The sequence below is a fragment of the Anolis sagrei genome, chromosome 8, assembly GCF_037176765.1.
Source record: "Anolis sagrei isolate rAnoSag1 chromosome 8, rAnoSag1.mat, whole genome shotgun sequence".
In the NCBI taxonomy this organism is placed as follows: Eukaryota; Metazoa; Chordata; class Lepidosauria; order Squamata; family Dactyloidae; genus Anolis; species Anolis sagrei.
In genome coordinates, this window is record NC_090028.1 from 27,050,654 (window position 1) to 27,070,884 (window position 20,231).

At 42.7% G+C, this 20,231-nt stretch overlaps 1 protein-coding gene across 1 annotated transcript in view; it reads right to left on the bottom strand.

The window, feature by feature from the left end:
• GALNS (galactosamine (N-acetyl)-6-sulfatase) overlaps positions 1-20,231 on the bottom strand; it is an 80,563-nt gene that overhangs the window by 24,892 nt on the left and 35,440 nt on the right. Inside the window, exons 10-11 of the mRNA XM_060788111.2 lie at positions 14,443-14,579; positions 11,602-11,704 (exon numbers count right to left, since the gene is read on the bottom strand). Coding sequence (XP_060644094.2) covers positions 11,602-11,704; positions 14,443-14,579 — 240 coding nt within the window. The remainder of the gene's footprint in view (positions 1-11,601; positions 11,705-14,442; positions 14,580-20,231) is intronic.

A 20,231-nucleotide genomic window follows, 5' to 3' on the forward strand; every position in this document is an offset into this window, starting at 1 on the left:
CCAGGCCTTCGGGTAATTAGGCGGAAATTATAATTGACAGTCTTGACAATAGCTGGAAATGGATTATGGATAAGTTAAATGGAGTACTCAATCATAGTATACGGCTAGATAAATGGCCACCAAACTGGTAATAGCTCAGTGGACTGTAAGTATATTGCTTTAGTGTTTTATTTTTTCATGTTTTAATGCTTTTAACTATTATAATTATTGGTGTTTTGTATTTTATTTCGCGTTACTGAATTGTTGCCAATTGGAAGCCGCCCTGAGTCCCCCCCAGGGGTTGAGAAGGGCGGGGTAAAAGTATTCGAAATAAAATAAAATAAATAAATTAAACAGAGGCTGGATGGCCATCTGTTGGGGGTGCTTTGAATGCAATTTTCCCGCTTCTTGGCAGGGGGTTGGACCGGATGGCCCATGAGGTCTCTTCCAACTCTATGATTCTATTCTATGATTCTAAGACACCAGCAAACCCCTCCGAACAGATGACCATCCGGCTTCTGCTTATATACTTCCAGAGAAGGAGACTCCACTGGACTCCCAGGCAGCATATTCCACTGCCAAAACAGCTCTTAAGTTCCTGCTACTGAAGGCACAGGTCCGCAGTCTGGGGGTCCTCCTGGACTCAGCGCTGACACTTGATGCTCAGGTGTTGGCGGAGGCCAGGAGGGCCTTTGCACAGTTAAAGCTTGTGTGCCAGCTGCGACTGTACCTCGAGAAGTCTGACTTGACCATGGTAGTCCATGCCTTAGTTACCTCAAGATTAGACTACTGTAATGCACTTTACATGGGGCTGCCCTTGAAAACGGTTCGGAAACTACAGTTGGCACAAAGGTCAGCGGCCAGATTGTTAACCAGAGCGAGTTACAGGGAGTGGTCAACCACCTGTTTAAATAGCTCCACTGGCTGCCGGTATGTTTCCGGTCCCAATTCAAGGTGCAGGTTATTACCTATAAAGCTCTAAACGGTTCAGGTTCTGCCTATTTTCGTGACCGCATCCTCCCCTACGAGCCCACACAGACCTTAAGATCTTCCGGGGATGCTCTCCTCTTGCTCCCGCCCTCGTCTCAGGCGCGGTTGGTGGGGACGAGGGAAAGAGCATTCTCGATGCTGGCCCCTTGTCTCTGGAACTCCCTTCCCAGGGAGATCAGGCTGCACCCTCCTTATCCACATTCCGTAAGGATTGATGATTCCTGATAGATGGCTCCTAGCCATGACCTGAACTCAGTTCCTATATTTGATTACAGTATTTTAAAGCTAAACTGTAATGATCCTGTTATAATTGCTCTATTCCTATACTACTATTTGTTCTGTCCACCTTTTTGACCAACCTATCCTTTAACTTGTTTTGCATATTGATCCCCTTTGGAGGAAAAATGCGATTAGAGGTACCTATGTTGTTGCTTATGATGCCTACTTTTATTCTTTATAATGATGTTGTTTTTATGCTGTTCTGTTTTTAACTGCATGTTATCTGTGCATGGCCCCATGTAAGCCACCCCGAATCTCTTCGAGATGGAAGCGGGGTAGAAAAATAAAGTTATATTATTATTATTATTATTATTATTATTAATAATAATAATAATAATATTTTCCTGCAATCTGAATACATCACTCTGTGCTAATCTGCTTTAGTACGGTACCTCTAAAGAATGTGTACGGACATGTCACAACACTGCAGGGCTATAGAAGGGCAACCAAAAGTTTCGCTTAAGGTCTGGATTTGTTCCAATGGTTGAAGGCTGACTAGATGGCCCAATTTGACAAAGCTTTAATGCTATCTATGCCTTATGGTTGGCCAGGCCCTGGATCCATTTCCCAAGCAAGATGCTCAGCTGGCATCAACATGAGGCCAAAGTGGCCGGCGGGCACCAGCTGGCCCTTTGCCAGGCAGGGGAACAAGCCGTCGTACATGAAGCTTGACAAACTGCCTTTGGCAGTCTATCTTGCCGCTTATGATATCTGCCTTTGTCTCTGCCTCCTTTCCAATGCTTCCTTATCCCAATACAGAAAAATCAGAAGCACCAGGAACTGAAAACTGAGTGGTTACCATATAACACAGTTGAATTGCATAATAGAACTGCATTATGTGGGGAGGGGGTACTACAACTTTTTTTTGCGGAGGGGGACTACAGCTCTCAGAATCTCCTTCGCCAGAAAAGGAGGACATTTTATTTGTTTGTTTGTTTGTTTACTCTGTTTATACCCTACCTTTCTCTGCCTCGAAGGGGACACAAGGGGGCTTACATATAGGCAATTATTCAATGCCTTAAAACACATACAAGGAAGGAAGGAATCCCACTGGAGCATCGCAGCGCACCCAAATACCTGGGAGTCACTCTGGACCGTGCTCTGACCTACAACAAGCACTGCCTGAATATCAAGCAAAATGTGGGTGCTAGAAACAATATCATACGAAAGCTGACTGGCACAACCTGGGGAGCACAACCAGACACAGTGAAGACATCTGCCCTTGCGCTATGCTACCCTGCTGCTGAGTATGCATACCTAGTGTGGAACACATCTCACCACACTAAAACAGTGGATGTGGCTCTTAATGAGACATGCCGCATTGTCACGGGGTGTCTGCGCCCTACACCAGTGGAGAAATTACACTGCTTAGCCAATAGTGAAAGGACCAAGGCAGTGACATCTCCAGCTCATCCCTTGTTTGGGTTTCAGCCAGCACGTTAATGACTTAAATCAAGACATAGTTTTCTAAGATCTACAGAGACACTCGCTGGAACACCCCAGCAAGCGAGAGTCCAAAAGTGGCAGGCTCAAACCCAGAACCCCAATCAATGGCTGATACCAAATGAGAGACTGCCTCCTGGGCACACAGAAAACTGGGCAACTTGGAAGGCGCTGAACAGACTGCGCTCTGGCACCACGAGATGCAGAGCCAACTTCAAGAAATGGGGCTCCAAGGTGGAATCCACGACATGCGAGTGTGGAGAAGAGCCAACCACTGACCACCTATTGCAATGCAACCTGAGCCCTGCTACATGCACAATGGAGGACCTTCTTGCGGCAACACCAGAAGCACTCCAAGTGGCCAGATACTGATCAAAGGACATTTAATCAACTACCAAGCTTGCAAACTCTGTGTTTTGTCTGTTTTGTTAAAAATGTAATACAAATGTCTAGTTGCTCCTGACACGTTAAATATCTGTTAAGTAGGAAATTTAGGTACTGCTTTATGTGGGGAGGCTAATTTAACTAATTTACACCATAATGCCTTCCAGCAGTGTGCATAAGAACGAGGAAGTACTCCATCAAGGACACGGTGTCACAAGTGGATGTTGAAGTTACAGCTCCCCCTGTGGCTGAAATTGAGCATACCCTCATGAAGCCAGAAAATGTTAAATTGCCTCTATGTGTCTGTCTATATATGTTGTATGTCTAAATGGCATTGAATGTTTGCCATGTATATGTACATTGTAATCTGCCCTGAGTCCCCTGCGGGGTGAGAAGAGTGGAATATAAATACTGTAAATAAATAAATAAATAAATAAAGGTGAGCTACGTTTGGAAGGGTTAGCTGGGCCGGAACCATTTAGGGCTTTATAGGCTAAAGTCAGCACCTTGAATTGTGATCAGTAGCAGACTGGAAGCCAGTGGAGCTGGTGCAACAGGAATAACGCCCTCTCTCTGTATGCCACTCCACTGAGCAACCTGGCTGCTGCCCTTTGGACCAATTGAAGCTTCCAAACAGTCTTCAAGGGAAACCCCACATAGGGTGTGTTGCAGTAATCTATATAGAATGGTACAAGAGCATGGACTACTGTGAACAAGTCTGACTTTCCATAAAGCTATAGGCTCTACACAGTCCCCTCAGTGATCACCACTCCATGGAAGTTGTTGTTGTTGTTATTACTATTACCATCATCTTATTAGTACTATTACTCTCACCACCACCATCACCTTAGTGCGATCATCATCATCATCATCATCATCATCATCATCACCACCACATGATCATCATCATCATCATAATCATCATCTATTACTATTACCATAATCACCTTATGATTACTATTACTATTATCATCATCATAATCTATTATTATGACAATTATATGATGATGATGATCATGTGGTGGTGATGATGATGATGATGATGATGATCGCACTAAGGTGATGGTCATCATCACATGATCATCATCATCATCATCATAATCATCATCTATTACTATTACCATAATCACCTTATGATTACTATTACTATTATCATCATCATAATCTATTATTATGACAATTATATGATGACGATGATCATGATCATGATGATGATAACCTTAGTGCTATCATCATCACCACATCATCATCATCATCATCGATTACTATTACCATCATCACCTTATTATTACTATTACTATTATCATCATCATAATCTATTATTATGACCATTATATGATCATGATCATCATTATGATGATAACCTTAGTGCTATCATCATTACCACATCATCATCATCATCTATTACTCTTACCATCATCACCTTATTATTACTATTACTATTACCATCATCATAATCTATTATTATGACCATTATATGATCATGATGATGATAACCTTAGTGCTATCATCATCACATCATCATCATCATCATCATCTATTACTATTACCATCATCACCTTATTATACTATTACTATTACCATCATCATAATCTATTATTATGACCATAATATGATGATGATGATGATGATGATGTGGGGATGATGATAGCACTAAGGTTATCATCATCATGATCACCTTATTATTACTATTACTATTACCATCACCATAATCTATTATTATGACCATTATATGATGATGATGATGATGATGTGATGATGATAGCACTAAGGTGATCATCATCATCATCTATTACTATTACCATAATCCCCTTATTATTACTATTATCATCATAATATATTATTATGACCATTATATGATGATGATGATGATGATGATGATGATGATAGTAATAATTATCACCATCATCATCCTGTTTTTATCTCTTCAGTAAGATGCAATCAACTGTGTGCAGGTCAGAAGTGGACCTTATGGGGGAATAGAAGTTGTTGTTGTTATTATTATTATTATTATTATTATTATTGTTACTATTATTACTATTATTACTATTACTATTATTATTATTATTATTATTATTATTACAACAACTACTACTATCATCATATATTATTATGACCATTATATGATTATTATTATTATTATTATTATTATCATCATCATCAGCATCATCTTATTATTACTATCACCATCATCATCTGTTATTACCATTATATTATGATGTTGACAGTAATAATACAATAATATTAATAATCATGATGATAATCATAAAAATAATCATCATCTTATTATTACTATTACTATTGTCATCTATTATTATTACCATTATATGATTATTATTATTATTATTATAATCATCTTATTATTATTACTATCACCATCATCATCAAATACTGCCATTATATTATGACGATTATTATTATGATTATCATCATGATCACCATCAATATCCTGCTTTTATCTCTTCATTAAGATGCAATTAAGTGTCTGTAGGACAGAATAATAATAATAATAAACTTTATTTGTACCCCGCCACCATCACCCGAAAGGGGACTCGGAGCGGCTTACATGGGGCCAAGCCCAAACAAGAATTACAATATAACAATACAAATTGCAATAAAATAAACAACATAACATTAAAATATAAAACATCAAAGCATATGAAACAATATACACAAAACATAGGAACTAAGCATAATGACAGAAAGACAAAGGGCAGGCTGCATGTACATAAAATGATTTTAAAATCTCCGGGTGACAGAAGGCCTTTGCCTTCCTCCGAGGCTGAGAGAGTGTGATTTGCCCAATATTCCCAGGTGGTTTCCATGCCCAAGTTGGGATTCAAACCCTGGTCTCCAAAGCTGCAATCCAATGCTCAAATCGTGATAGAAGTAAACAGGATGCAGAATTAGGAACAGATGTAAACAGGATGCAGAATTAGGAACAGATGTAAACAGGATGCAGAATTAGGAACAGAAGTAAACAGGATGCAGAATTAGGAACAGAAGTAAACAGGATGCAGAATTAGGAACTGCTCTCTAGAGAGTTGCTGCTGTCATTCCATCACAGTATCAGCTCAATGAACAAAACATCACTGGAAAGGACCCGAGGAAAGAAAGAGGGAGGGAAAAGGCAGCAAGGGAGGAGGGAGGAAATCCGAAAGTCTGCATCGACTCTTGAACAGACGCATTCGATCGATCAATTGATGGCGAACCCACAGGCTCAGAGGACCACAATCAAATGTCATTACTGGTGAGGTTCTCCTTGGCTTCACACCAAGCGGCGGAGGGGAAGGGGGGTGACCGATCAATAGAAGGGCCGCCCAAAAGCCCTTTGGCATTTGCAGCTAAAACAAGGAACGCTGCTCCAGTAAACAGTGGTGCAAAAACTACGCCTGCTTTTATGATTTTCAAAAATAAAAATCTCCAAGCTAACAAGAGCCAAAGATGACAGATGACATGGAAGATATAGGCTACTACAGAATCCACCCAAGCAAAGCGGTTTTGCAAAATACATTTCAATATATAACAATATAATAAACCAAGCAAGCTTTGGGAATCCACAGAAAAACAGTGGCCTGCACCCCTTTCCAGAGAAAGGGACAGGATTGGGAGTTAAGGTACCTCTCAAGCAATATGGGATAGGTAGTCACACAAATTACTTGACCCAAGTTTCTAAGAGCCAACGGTTTTTATAGCTGGGTTGTTGTAGGTTTTTTGGGCTGTCTGGTCATGTTCTAGAAGCATTCTCTCCTGACATTTCGCCTGCATCTGTGGAAAGTATCCTCAGAGGTTGTGAAGTTTTTATAGCACTTCTAATAGAGTCTCCAGTGCACCCCAAAGTTTTGGTTTATTTGGCGGGGGAGTGATAATGTGTTGTTGAAGGCTTTCATGGCCAGAATCACTGGGTTGCTGCGAGTTTTCCGGGCTGTTTGGCCATGTTCCAGAAGCATTCTCTCCTGACGTTTTGCCCACATCTATGGCAGGCATCCTCAGCACATGTAAGGTTTTTATAGCACTTGTAGTAGAGTCTCCAGTGCAGCCCAAAGTTTTGATTTGGGAGGAAAAGGAGTGATAATGTGTTGTTGAAGGCGTTCATGGCCAGAATCACTGGGTTGCTGTGAGTTTTGGCCCTGTTCCAGAAGCATTCTCTCCTGATGTTTCGCCCACATCTATGGCAGGCATCCTCAACACTTGTGAGTGGGGTTTATTTATCCGTGGAATGTCCAGGGTGGGAGAAAGAACTCTTGTCTATTTGAGGCAAGTGTGAATGTTGGAAAAACCTACAACAACTCAAGCACAATATAAGCTTGCAAGACAGATGGACATCCAACCTCTGCCACCCACTATCCACTTCCCCCCAGTTGCAATAAACTGGTTTTCCTTTACTTTGCCTTCTCTCCTCTCTTGCCTCAATCTGCTCTTTCATGTTTTCCTCTTGCCTGATTGCGAATACTGAACGTTCCTGAGCATCTGTTTCCCTCAAAGTGCCAAAAGGAGAACTGTAAATCCACTCAATGGGAAACCCACAGCATTGGCGGGGTGGCCTTGCAGCTGCGAGTCTGCGAGGAATATTTACTCAGCCACAACCATCCAGGAGAGCGGTAAAAGGGCCGTTGCTGTGATTTACAAGTGGTTCTTGTCTGTGCTGTTTCCAAATTGTCACTACGGCACTCAGAAGGTGATGAATGGGTTGTGTGGTGCAGGAGGGAGAGAGAAAGGGAGGCTTGTAAATATCAGGGAGAAAATCCAAGGTTCTTCTGTTATTTCGGAGATGCGTTAGTTTTGTGGCCCAGCATAAATGATCACTCCTTTGCTGACTTCTTTGGTTCAATTAGTCTGCAGTGCCTTTCATGTTCCTTGATTCGTGTTTGGGCAATGCTGCGTTTTGCCATAGCAGAACACCTGATGAACCAACCTGGACACAGCATATTATTTGAGAACATAGAAATGCTGGACCACTCTAACAAGCATCATTTCAGACCACACAGAGAAGCCATTGAAATCCACAAGCATGTGGACAATTTCAACAGAAAGGAGGAAACCATGAAAATGAACAAAATCTGGCTACCAGAATTAAAAAAATCTAAAATTACAACAGCAAAACAACAGAGAGGAAACAATCTGAGACATCTAATCACCTCTCAACGAAAGATTCCCCCAGGCAATGCCAGGCCGTCAAATGCTAATCAAGGTAGTCAGTTGAGACATTCACACCTAGCTCCAGCAGACAAGAGTCCTTTGTTCCACCCTGGTCATTCCACAGATATATAAAACATTTTCCTAGTTCCAACAGACCTCACTACCTCTGAGGATTCTTGCCATAGATGCAAGTGAAATGTCAGGAGAGAATGCCTCTAGAACATGGCCATATAGCCCGAAAAAACCTACAACAACTCAGTGATTTTGGCTATGAAAGCCTTCAATAATACAGTACATTGTGCTTTCCTGCCTGGCAGAAGGGGATTGAACTGAATGGCCTTTGGGGTCTCTTCCCAACTCTAGGATTCTATAAAGCTAGATATGTGCCAACCATGTGATGCAGCAGCTAAAAAAGCCAATGTGATTGTGCCTTTCTGCCTAGCAAGATGGGGTTGGACTGGATGGTTCTTGGGGTCATTTAGCAAAGAAGAAGCGTAAGGAAGACTCTGGAAAGCAAAGGACAAAAATGATACAACTTTCAATGTTTGGGTTGCCACTGCCAGCGTTCCAAACCACTGACGATGCTAACAAAGGATGATGTGAGATGCAGTCCAATGACACATCTAAGCTTGTGCATTTCCCAATTCCATTCTAGTGGTGTTCAAGTAGAGGAAGGGCCCTTTGGGTCTGCTCTGGGAGTGCAGCGTCATTTGTCTATCAGCAAAAAACAGAAGCTCTGCAAAGTCTTTATTCTCCCAGAGAAATGGAGGGATGCTCTAGTAGTCCTCTTTATGGGATTATCACCGACCAACACACATTTTGGTAACTCAAATGTGAGCCCTGTTTCTGGGTCTGTTTGACCAGCTGCTTCCAAAAAAGGCACCAGTTTCCTCCATCAGCTCTAGTTTTTCGAAATACAGATGGCACCTACCAGTCACCATCTGCTTGCTCATAGAAAACCATATATCTAAGAAAGTAGAGCCGATGTGGTCTGTCCAATGCAATTTTCTGAGTCAGTGCCCCAAATAAACCCAGGAAAAGGCCTAAAAGTCAAGACACGAAGGAACAGCCTTACAAAACAAGATATCAAAGAAGTTGTTTGCATTTTTATTCCTCCTTGCCGCAGTGCTTTTCTTTTTATTCTCCCTTGTTCTTAACTAAAGTGCTAAACTCTGGGGCATTTTCACAACTGGTAACGTCACATGAGTTTTGTCAGGCCGATTATGCCCCTTCGAAGGAAAGGGGATTTATAGTGCTGCTCCAACAAGGGAGGTGATTCCACAGATTAGGGGCCTATTATTTTCCATCCCAGGTTCATGTGCAGATGCAGAAGGCCTCTGAGATGCTCGAATGGACATGCCGCTTCTATGCTTTGGGGCAAGGGAGAGAAATGTCACTTATGCGAGCATCAAAACATGCAGAGCCTTGAAGTGCACATCACGCTCCAAAGCTGGCGGCACGAAGGCTTTGTTTCTTGCACCGCAATCACCTTGACTTATAAGGTACAATCAATATAGCACTTCACATCCCCTTCTCTCTACATCTTTCTAGTTCTCTGACCCTACTAAAGCTTTCTGGCTACGAGGTTAGGTCTAGGTAAAATAATATTGTTTTCTGACAGATTCACCTAATAGTCTAGTGATGCAGTACACAACATGCGGCTCCTCCATGATGACATGATGGCAACAGTTTTGCACAGAAATGGCTCCCAAAGTGACCCATTTAAGGTGGAATCAGGTGTCAAACAGGGATGTGTTATTGCCCCAACTTTATTCTCCATCTTCATCGGTATGATACTCCATCTTGTTGATGGGAAGCTTCCCAGCGGCGTGGAAATCATCTATCGGACAGATGGCAAGCTGTTTAACATCAGCAGACTGAAAGCCAAAACCAATGTTACAACAACATCTGTTATAGAACTCCAGTATGCTGATGACAACATCGTCTGTGCGCATTCAGAAGAAGATCTACAAGCCACTCTAAACACCTTTGCAGAAGCATACAAGAAGCTCGGCCTGTCACTGAACATCGAGAAAACCAAAGTGCTCTTCTAGCAGTCACCAGACAACCACTCTCCAATGCCAGAGATACAGCTTAATGGTGTATCATTAGAAAATGTTGACCATTTCCGCTACCTTGGCAGCCACTTCTCCACCAAAGTCAACATTGACACTGAAATACAGGGTTAGTCAAAATGAATAGGCCATATATATATAAGTTAAGTTCTTCCGGAGAGGCCCTCCTCACGGTCCCACCACCTTCGCAAGCGCGTTTGATGGGAATGAGAGACAAGGCCTTTTCTGTGGTGGCCCCTCAGCTATGGAACTCTCTCCCGAGCGAGATTAGATCTGCCCCCTCCCTCTTGTCCTTCAGGAGGCTAGTGAAATCCTGGTTATGGAATGAAGCATTCCCAGAATAATGGCTGAGACTGGTTACAGACCAAAGTGAGTGACCACAGATGCGGACTGAGTTGAACATGATTTTACCTTGGCGATTTGGTATATATGTATTTTAACCTTGTATTGTTGTATGATGTTTTAACTTGTATTAGTAGCATTGGATCCTTGCTGTAAGTCGGTCTGAGTCCCTCTACGAAGGTGAGAAGATCGGGATATAAACGTTTTAAATAAATAATAAATAAATAAATTGAACTGGCTGCCTATCTCTGCACTAATTGTAGCTTCCAAACTATCTTTGAAGGCAACCCCATGTAGAGAGCACCAGACGCAGGGCTTTTTCTCTTTCTGCCCCTGCCTTATGGAATTCCTTGCCGCCCTATATGAGAGCCATGCGTGACTTAGGGCCTTTTACTCTAGCACTTAAGACCTGGATTTTTACTAGAGCATTCAATCTCTGTTAATTTTTAATTTCTGTATGTATGTATTTTATCTTTTACAATTTAGCTGTAAATCGCCTAGAGCATTCTTGGATGGAGGGCGATTAATAAGTAATTAAAGATGATGATGATGATGAACTTGCTGACCAAAAGGTTGGCAGTTCAAATCCGGGGAGCGGAGGGAGCTCCCATTGTTAGCCCCAGCTTCTCCAAACCTAGCAGTTCGTAAAGATACAAGTTGGAGTAGATCAATAGTTACTGCTTCTGCGGGAAGATAACAGCACTTCATGCAGTCATGCTGGCCACATGACCTTGGAGGAGTCTACGGACAATGCCGGCTCTTTGGCTTAGAAATTGAGATGAGCACCAAGTCCCAGAGTCAGACACAACTAGACTTAATGTCAAGGGGAAACCTTTACCTTTTACCTCTGCCATTGGAAGTCAAGGATGAGGAAGGAAGGAAGGAAGGAAGGAAGGAAGGAAGGAAGGAAGGAGAAAGAGAGAGAGAGAGAAAGAGGAGGGAGGGAAAAAGGCTCATTTTTTTCAATTACCTGGCCAAATTCTTCCCAGGAATTGCTCCAGGTCCAGTAATGGGCTTTATAAAGCCCAATTCGTACTGCCATCATCTCATTGCCACGGTAATAAAATATTGGCCTGATGGAACGAGAAAGAGGGAAGAACAAAAAGAGATGTAAGGCTACATGAGAAATGTAACGTGTCCAAACAAGCATTCCCCCTCCCCAGCCCCCCCTCCCCGCCATCTTTATTGGCAGCCACAGAGATAAGGGAGACAAACACTTTTAAAGGGAGCCTGGCTGGCAACTCCGCTATCAGTCAGGAGCAGGTTGCTTCCTAATAGCCTCTGCCGCAAGGTTTTCAATTAGCATTTTTTAAAAGCGTCCATCAAGGCGAGAGGGAGCCTGCCTCATGTGTGCGAAAGCAAGAACGAGACCTTACGCAACCTGTCTTGGTGTTAATCCTTGAACTACCAGACCATGTAATTTTCACACAGCGTCAAATGGCTTCAAATGCTTCAAAAAGGGGAAGAAGAGGCACCTGGGCACCAGAGGAGGCACAAAAGATCTGGGAGGCTAGATTTCCAGCTGAAAGGGAGGCCAGCATGTATGAGCTTCCTTCAAATACAAACCACAGAAATTGGGATGTTGGATAGGACAGGAGCAAATAAGTCCTGGTATAAAATATATAAACACTCACTGTGCTGGTGTGGGGTACAAAACTGGAGACAAACAGACCAATTCAGATTTAAGTTGTGTAAAAAGTGAAACTCTGACCCAGCTAAACATTGAGAAAAAGATAATGTTGTTGGAGTTCAGCGTGCGATTGTGTTTCAGGATCAGGGTGCTTTGGATGTGGGAAGTGATGTCAATGAATTTCAAGATGGCAATGGTTTGGCCAATGATACTGATGCAGAGAAGGACCAGGAGACCCCTGTGCAAAGTGTAGTTTCCCGTGAGAATGTCTCTGAAGGGTGTGGGGATTATAGTGAATTGTTACCAGAAAGTTCCCAGGATTTGGGGTTTGAAAACAACTGGGCACCTGGCCCAGCTGCAAGACTTACATGAGCAAATAGATAGGCGAGAGGAAATTAGTTAAAACAGACAGGCCGAACAGTGCCTTCTGCGTTCTGCCAGGCTTCAACAGAAAAAGATAAGGGGATCTCAAGTAAAACAAAACCAATTCCTGAGTGTGTGGAATAGCTTAACGAGGGGATAAAAAGTTCCAAGTATGGAATATATAGTCAGATGAAGCATCGTTGGAATCAAGTGTTGTTCTCGTCCTTTGTTTCATGGAAGCTTTGCTTTGGAAGATTCTTGTCTAAGTATTTCTTGTTCATGGTTTGGATTCTTGGAATGTATGAATGCCTACTCATGCCTTGGATCAATGATTCCTGTTTTCCTGAATTATATTAGAGAAGCGTGGCTTTGTTTTTATGGACTTTGCTGAACTTTACTTGGACTATTTTTGCTCCTGCTTATCTTCAAATTGGATTTACCTATTTCTTTAAAGTGCTTTTTACTTGCTGCTTTTTAATTATCTTTAATAAAAGGATTGTTTTCCAATCAACTGTGTGGTGTTTACAGAGGGCTTTTCCTTTCCTAGAGTGCAACAAATGTTCCTATTTTGACACTATTGCAGAAAAGAAAGTCATCATATTTTTTCCCATTCTTCCAGTTTAATTGGGTGTCCAAAACATGAGATTCAGGAACAGTCTTCAAAACTTGGAATCATGAGACAAGAACAAAAGGAAACGTGGAACATGGAACTAGAAATCCCTTGACTTGACAATAGATCTATACTCAATCACCAACGTTGCCTGGACTAACAGACCCATCTGCTGGGCTAGCTCATATAGAGAGAAAATCATGCGTTCTCCCCTGGGAAACTGATAAGGACTTCTTCGCTAACAATCTAACAATCGTCTTGACTTTCGTAGGCTCTCCGGAGAAACCCTATGTTGATGCAACGTAAATCTTCTATCTAACTGCTCATTAGCCTGTCCACCTGGACTTTCATTTTGATCCTCTGAGTTCAGATCAATTTGTGACCTTGCTTCTCTAGCTGCCTTTCAGGAATGTGGCCTTCAGACAGATCCCTCATTTTCAGGGCTTAAAATCTCTTGCTGGCTCTCCTGCTGACTTGCAGACCCAGAATCCCCAGTGTCATCAGAATGATTGACAGGCCCAGAATCCCCAGAGAGATCAGGTGCCGGCACAATCAAAGGCTGAACTTAAACACCTGGGATCTAAAGACACTTCCTTTTCATAGAATCCTAGAGTTGGAAGAGACCTCGTGGGCCATCCAGTCCAACCCCATTCTGCCAAGAAGCAGGAAAATCGCATTCCAAGCACCCCTGACAGAGGCCATCCAGCCTCTGTTTAAAAGCCTCCAAAGAAGAAGCCTCCACCACACCCTGGTGTAGAGAGTTCCACTGCTGAACAGCTCTCATAGTCGGGAAGTTCTTCCTCATGTTCAGATGGAATCTCCTTTCTTGTAGTTTGAAGCCATTGTTCCGCATCCTATTCTCCAGGGCAGCAGAAAACAAGCCTGCTCCCTCCTTCCTATGACTTCCTCTCACATATTTATACATGGCCCTCATCATTTCTCCTCTCAGCCTTTTCTTCTGAAGGCTAAACATGCCCAGCTCTTTAAGCCGCCCCTCATAGGGCTTGTTCTCCAGACATTTGATAATTTTAGCCGCCCTCCTCTGGACACATTCCAGCTTATCAACATCTCCCTACAATTGCGGCACCCAGAATTGGACACAGTATTATCACCTCTTCCTGCTTCAACCAAGAGGCTCTAAAGGCAACAAAACAACCCATGGAGGAGTCTTGGGTTGGGAAGCAGGCCACGTGCCGCTCACGGCTCACCTGTCAATTAGCTTGCCTTGCAGGACGACGGGCGAAAGGTCGATGCCGTCGATCTCCCTGTCACTGGGAGGCGGGAGTCCTGCCAAAGCCAGGCTGGTGGCAAAGAGATCCATCACGCTCCCCAGCTGATGGCTCACCTGCAATTGACAAGGTAAGAGTAAGTAGATAGATAGAGGGATGGATGGATGGATGGATACACACACAAAGCTCCAACAGAGAAGGCTGCCAGAGGAAAGAGCGTTTGCTTCCAACAAGAGAGTCAGATGGAAAGGAATCACATGATCTTTGGGAATATTTGCCATTTATAGCAGAGCAGAGCACAGTATAGCCAGTGCTATATATAAGCTTATGGTAGGAAACAGGAGAGGAAATACACAGGATGATGGTAAGACAATCACAAAAAGGTAACTGCTTACTTTTATTGTTGCAGGTAATATATGAAAGAGTAGATCGACAAAAGTAATTTAGCTAATTTTGGTAGAAGAGTCCCTAATACTGTAGTAGTACAGGCAGGCTCCACATTACGAACAAGACAGGTTGTGTAGGTTTGTTCTTAAGCTGAATTTGAATGTAAGTTGGAACAGGAACACTTCTTAAGTGTGACTCCAGCCCAAATATATCTTTTTTAGCTTTGGATAGCATAAGGAAGGGTTAACATCCATGTGGTGTTTGTTTTGCTGTCTGTGCTTCTGTTCAGAAGATTTTGCCTCACTTCCTGTCCTTGTGAGAATGGGATTTTGGAAAATTTGGCTTGTTTTAGAGACAAGGATTAGAGAGAAAGTTTCGGTGGAGACCACTTTTCCCCATGTTAATAATTCTTCCAGGAGTGAATTTCCCTTATTAGGATCAGATTTCTCTCACTTCCTGTTGTCTCATCCCTGTTCTTAACTATGAGTAGTATGTAAGGCAGATGTTTGTAACTTGGGGACTGCCTGTAATAGTAGTAGAAGTAGTTATTGTTGTTATTGTTGTTGCTGTTGCTGTTAAAAGCCATGTTTTGGGGGGAGGGAATGCCTGCTTTGAGAGCAGTAAGAAAAGGTGGATAATAAATATTATAATTATTATAATAATAGTTGTTATGATTTGATGCATCCAAATCTAATACTTCTTCAGTTCTCTGAAAGAGAAAACAGAAGAATGGTCTGCCTCAGGGGAGCGTGCGTGCTCAATCAATGTTTTACATTTACACAAATGATCAGCCACTGCCAGAAGGGACAGAGAGTTCCATCTATGCTGATGATCATACCATCACCGCTCAAGCAGGGAGCTTTGAAATTGTTGAACAGAAGCTCTCCAAAGCTTTAGGTGCTTTTACTGCCTTTTACAGGGAAAACCAGCTGATTACTAATCCATCCAAAACACAGAAGTGTGCTTTTCACCTTAAGAACAGATAAGCATCTCGAGCTCTGAGGATGACCTGGGAAGGAATCCCACTGGAGCATTGCAGCACACCCAGATACCTGGGAGTCACCCTGGACCGTGCTCTGACTTACAAGAAGCACTGACTGAATGTCAAGCAAAAAGTGGGTGCTAGAAATAATATCGTACAAAAGCTGACTGGCATAACCTGGGGATCACAACCAGACAATGAAGACCTCTCCCTTGTGTTTTGCTACTCTACTACTGAATACGCATGCCCAGTGTGGAATACATCCCACCATGTTAAAACTGTGGATGTGGCTCTTAATGAGACATGCTGCATTATCACAAGATGTCTACACCCTACACTGCTGGAGATGTAATACTATTTAGTTGATATTGCACCACCTGACATTTGTCGGGAAGGAGCAGCCAGTAATGAAAGGACCAAGGCAGTGACATCCCCAGCCCATCCTTTGTTCAGATATCAGCCAGCATGCCATCACCTTAAATCAATAAACAGCTTGAGAGAGATACTTGCAGGAATATCTCAGCAAACAAGAATCCAAAAATAGCAGGTTAAAACCCAGCACCTTAATCAGTGGCTGAGACTGGATGAGAAACTCCCTTCTGAGCACACAGAAGACTGGGCGACCTGGAGGGCGCGAAACAGGCTGTGCTCTGGCACCACGAGATCAAGAGCTGACCTTAAGATATGGGGCCACAAAGTGGAGTCCACGACATGCAAGTGTGGAGAAGAGCAAACGACAGACAACCTATTACAATGCAACCTGAGCCCTGCTACATGCACAATGGAGGACCTTCTTACAGCAACACCAGAGGCACTTGAAGTGACCAACGAATGGTCAAATGACATTTAGTATAATGCCATGTTGTGTTCCTGTTCTGGAGTACGATACGCCATGTCGTATTCCAGAGCAGGAACACCTCTGACTTGAAACAATACAGCAGCTTGGTAAAATCATCAAGCAGTTTATTGTAGAATATATGCAGGCAAAGCAGTAAAAATGCAGGATAATCCATAAATTTTACAGGGAAACCAGGTCCATTAAAACACAGAAATCCATGAAACAAGGCACTTGAAACCATGAGACAAAACTGCAGGAACGTCAAGGCAAAACCTTAAGCTTGACAACAACTTGATACAGTACATGAAACAAAGAGTACTTGAAAGCAAGACAATCATAAAATAACAATGTTGGCTCAACTGAGACATTTGTCTCCCAAGAATAATTATAAACTCTTTCTAGAGCCCAAAGCTGAAAGGAAAGCATTCTTTCTCACCTTCCCACTAGATAACGGTTTATTATCTCTATTTTGCTGTAGACAAACTGAACGCCTGAGATTCTGAAAGTTCTGCCCTTGTTTACTAAAACATTGCTTTCTGTTCCAAGGTTTCATTATCCCTTCCCTCTGCACCTGACAAAGCAATCTCAGCTTCATTTTCAGGCTGCTATTCTGAGAAATTCTGAACTCCCCCCCCCCACCCAGTGGGTTAAACCACTGAGCTGCTGAGCTTGTTGACCAAAAGGTTGCAGGTTCGAATCCGGGGAGCGGCATGAACTTCCACTGTCAACCCCAGTTTCTGCCAACCTAGCAGTTCGAAAACATGCAAATGTGAGTAGATCAATAGGTACTGCCCCAGCGGTAACGGTGCTCCATGCAGTCATGCAGGCCACATGACCTAGGAGACATCTATGGACAACGCCGGCTCTTCAGTTTAGAAATGGAGATGAGCAGCAACCCCCAGAGTTGGACACAACTGGACTTAATGTCAGGGGAAAACCTTTACCTTTACTATTCTGAGAAAAGCTGCGAAAGGTCTTTCCCAGGAATGTGGCCTTGCTCAGGCAACTCTTCTGAACTTAACAAACCCTCATCCCCAGGCCTAACATCAGGAACATCATCTATTCCCATTATGCACATCAACATGAACATCATTCCCAACATGAATATCATCATGAACTTTATTCCCATCATGAGCATCAGACACAATCACAGGCTGAACAGGCCGACAAACATACTGACATACAACACTCCAAGTGGCCAGCTTCTGGTCAAAGGACATTTAGCATAATGCCAAATTTTAAACTTTGTGATTTTAAATACATGCTAACTATCCCCTCAACTCGCTTCTGACATGATAAATAAATAGTCCTCTGAGTTTGGGAAGGGAATATGGCTTAAGGTCATACTGAACAGAAGAGAATAATTTGGGCCAACTCAAAACGTCTTTGATTCCCGTCGAGTATTTCAAAAAGAAGCCAGGTCAGTATGAAGCTGGCAAGGATTTCTTGTACTTGCCCCCTCATTATTGAAATGGCTCCTGGAGTAATACGTCTCGCCTTAAAATGAATACGTCTCGCCTTCGAATGGCCCATTACATCCCTGGTCTTGCAAGCCATTCGTTTTGTAAAGGAGTGGGAAACTTCTCCAAAGAAACCCAATGCCAAACGATGGAATTATTATCGGTGGCACCACATTGAAAAGGAGAAATGGAAGGAAGGCAGGGAGAGGAGGCGACTCTGTTTTAATATAAACTTTGAAGTATTTTTCAGAGGAGAAACGGAGGGGAATTGAGTATTATGTTGACAGCATTCTTTTATTCTGGTTTGTGCGTGTGTGTATTCCGGAGAGTAACAACCCGGCGGAAAATAAATAATGAAAATAGCGAGATCAGATATTTTCCCGTATCAGCAAGGAACAGCCGGTACAGAGAGGATGGAGACATATATATATATATATGAGAGAGAGAGAGAGAAATAAACTCTTGGCATACATGGAATGTCTTTAAGAAAATGGAAATCCGTTTTGCTTTGGGCCAACGTGGCGAGACGAAACTGCCCCGCGCCAGCGTTATCAGCGCTTTCAAGCCTCTGACGCTGAATCAAAGGCGACAATTAATAAAGTTGCCCCCGCCAGGAACGGAGAGGAGGCAAAGCTAAATATTTGAAACCGGGTGAACAAATGTCAGGGCGTTTTTAAATAAAAATCCTTTCACATTTATCACAGCGAGCAGGCCTGATATCCCTGTCTAATTCAATTTCAATTTGTGCCCTCTGGGAGATAGCGCAGGAAAGGTTGCGGCGGCGCTGTCTTCGGGTTGATATGTTCTTTTCTCCTTCAGGGAGCAGAACCAGGAAGGAGGGAAGAGGGGAAGGAGGAGGAGGAGAGGGAAAGGAGTCAAAGAAAGAGTAAAAGACTACACATTCCTGGCTCTATGGTTAACCCCAAAACTAGGCTAGATTTATTGCTGATAATACGGCTGATTGCTTTGGGGATGCTCTTGTCTAATCCCATTTTATCTAATTAGAGTAGTATTGCTTATACTTAAAATGATTTTAACATGCAAGATCTATGTTCCATCTATATATATATAAATGCTCTGTGAGTAATGAGTACCTTAAAAACAAAAGAACCAAAGAACGAAATCACACCAAATTTGGCAACAAAACGTCTCACAACACAAGGAGTGACCATCACTCAAAACATTGTGATTTTGTCATTTGGGAGTTATAGTTGCTGGGATTTATATTTCACTTATAATCAAAGGGCATTCTGAACTCCACCAACAATGGAATTGAACCAAACTTGAGACACAGGACTCCCCTGAAAAACAGAAAACTCTGGAAGGGTTTGGTAGGCATTGACCTTGAGTTTTGGAGTTGTAGTTCACCTACATCTAGAGAGCGCTGTGGACTCAAACAATGATAGATCTGGACCAAACTCAGCACAAATACTCCATATGCCCACTCACTTGCTGTGAGTTTTCTGGGCTGTATGGTCATGTTCCAGAAGCATTCCCTCCTGACATTTCGCCCACATCTATGGCAGGCATACTCAGAGGTTGTGAGGTCTTTTGGAAACTAAGCAAGGGAGGTTTACAAGGTCCAGGGTGGGAGAAAGAACCCTTGTAACAACTGCTCCCCCCCCCCCCCGAGATGTTCTATGTGTTGTTGAAGGCTTTCATGGCTAGAATCACTGGGTTGCTGTGGGTTTTCTGTATGGCCATGTTCTGGGTTGTATGAGCATTCCTTCCTGGAATTATCTTTCCGTTTGTCATTATGTGTCTTTTATATTGTATTTCATTTTGTATACAAATAGATAATGGCCTAAGCATTGCAAGTACTATACATCCCACTCAGCTGGATCCTTCTGGAAAGCAAGCTCACCATGTGATGCGTCTCCAAAGTTCCCTCCTTGGTGGTGAATTCGTTTGGAAACAGCAACCAAGAGACACCATGGGAACAGGGCTTTGAAGACAAAGGCTCTAATCTACACTGCTCAGTCATGAAACCCATTGGTGGTCTTAAGCAGGTCACACTCTCTCAGCCTCAGAGAGAGTGTGACCTGCTTAAATCATAGTGCTGAATTAAAAGTGCCCAATTCAAAGTGCTGGTTTTGACCTA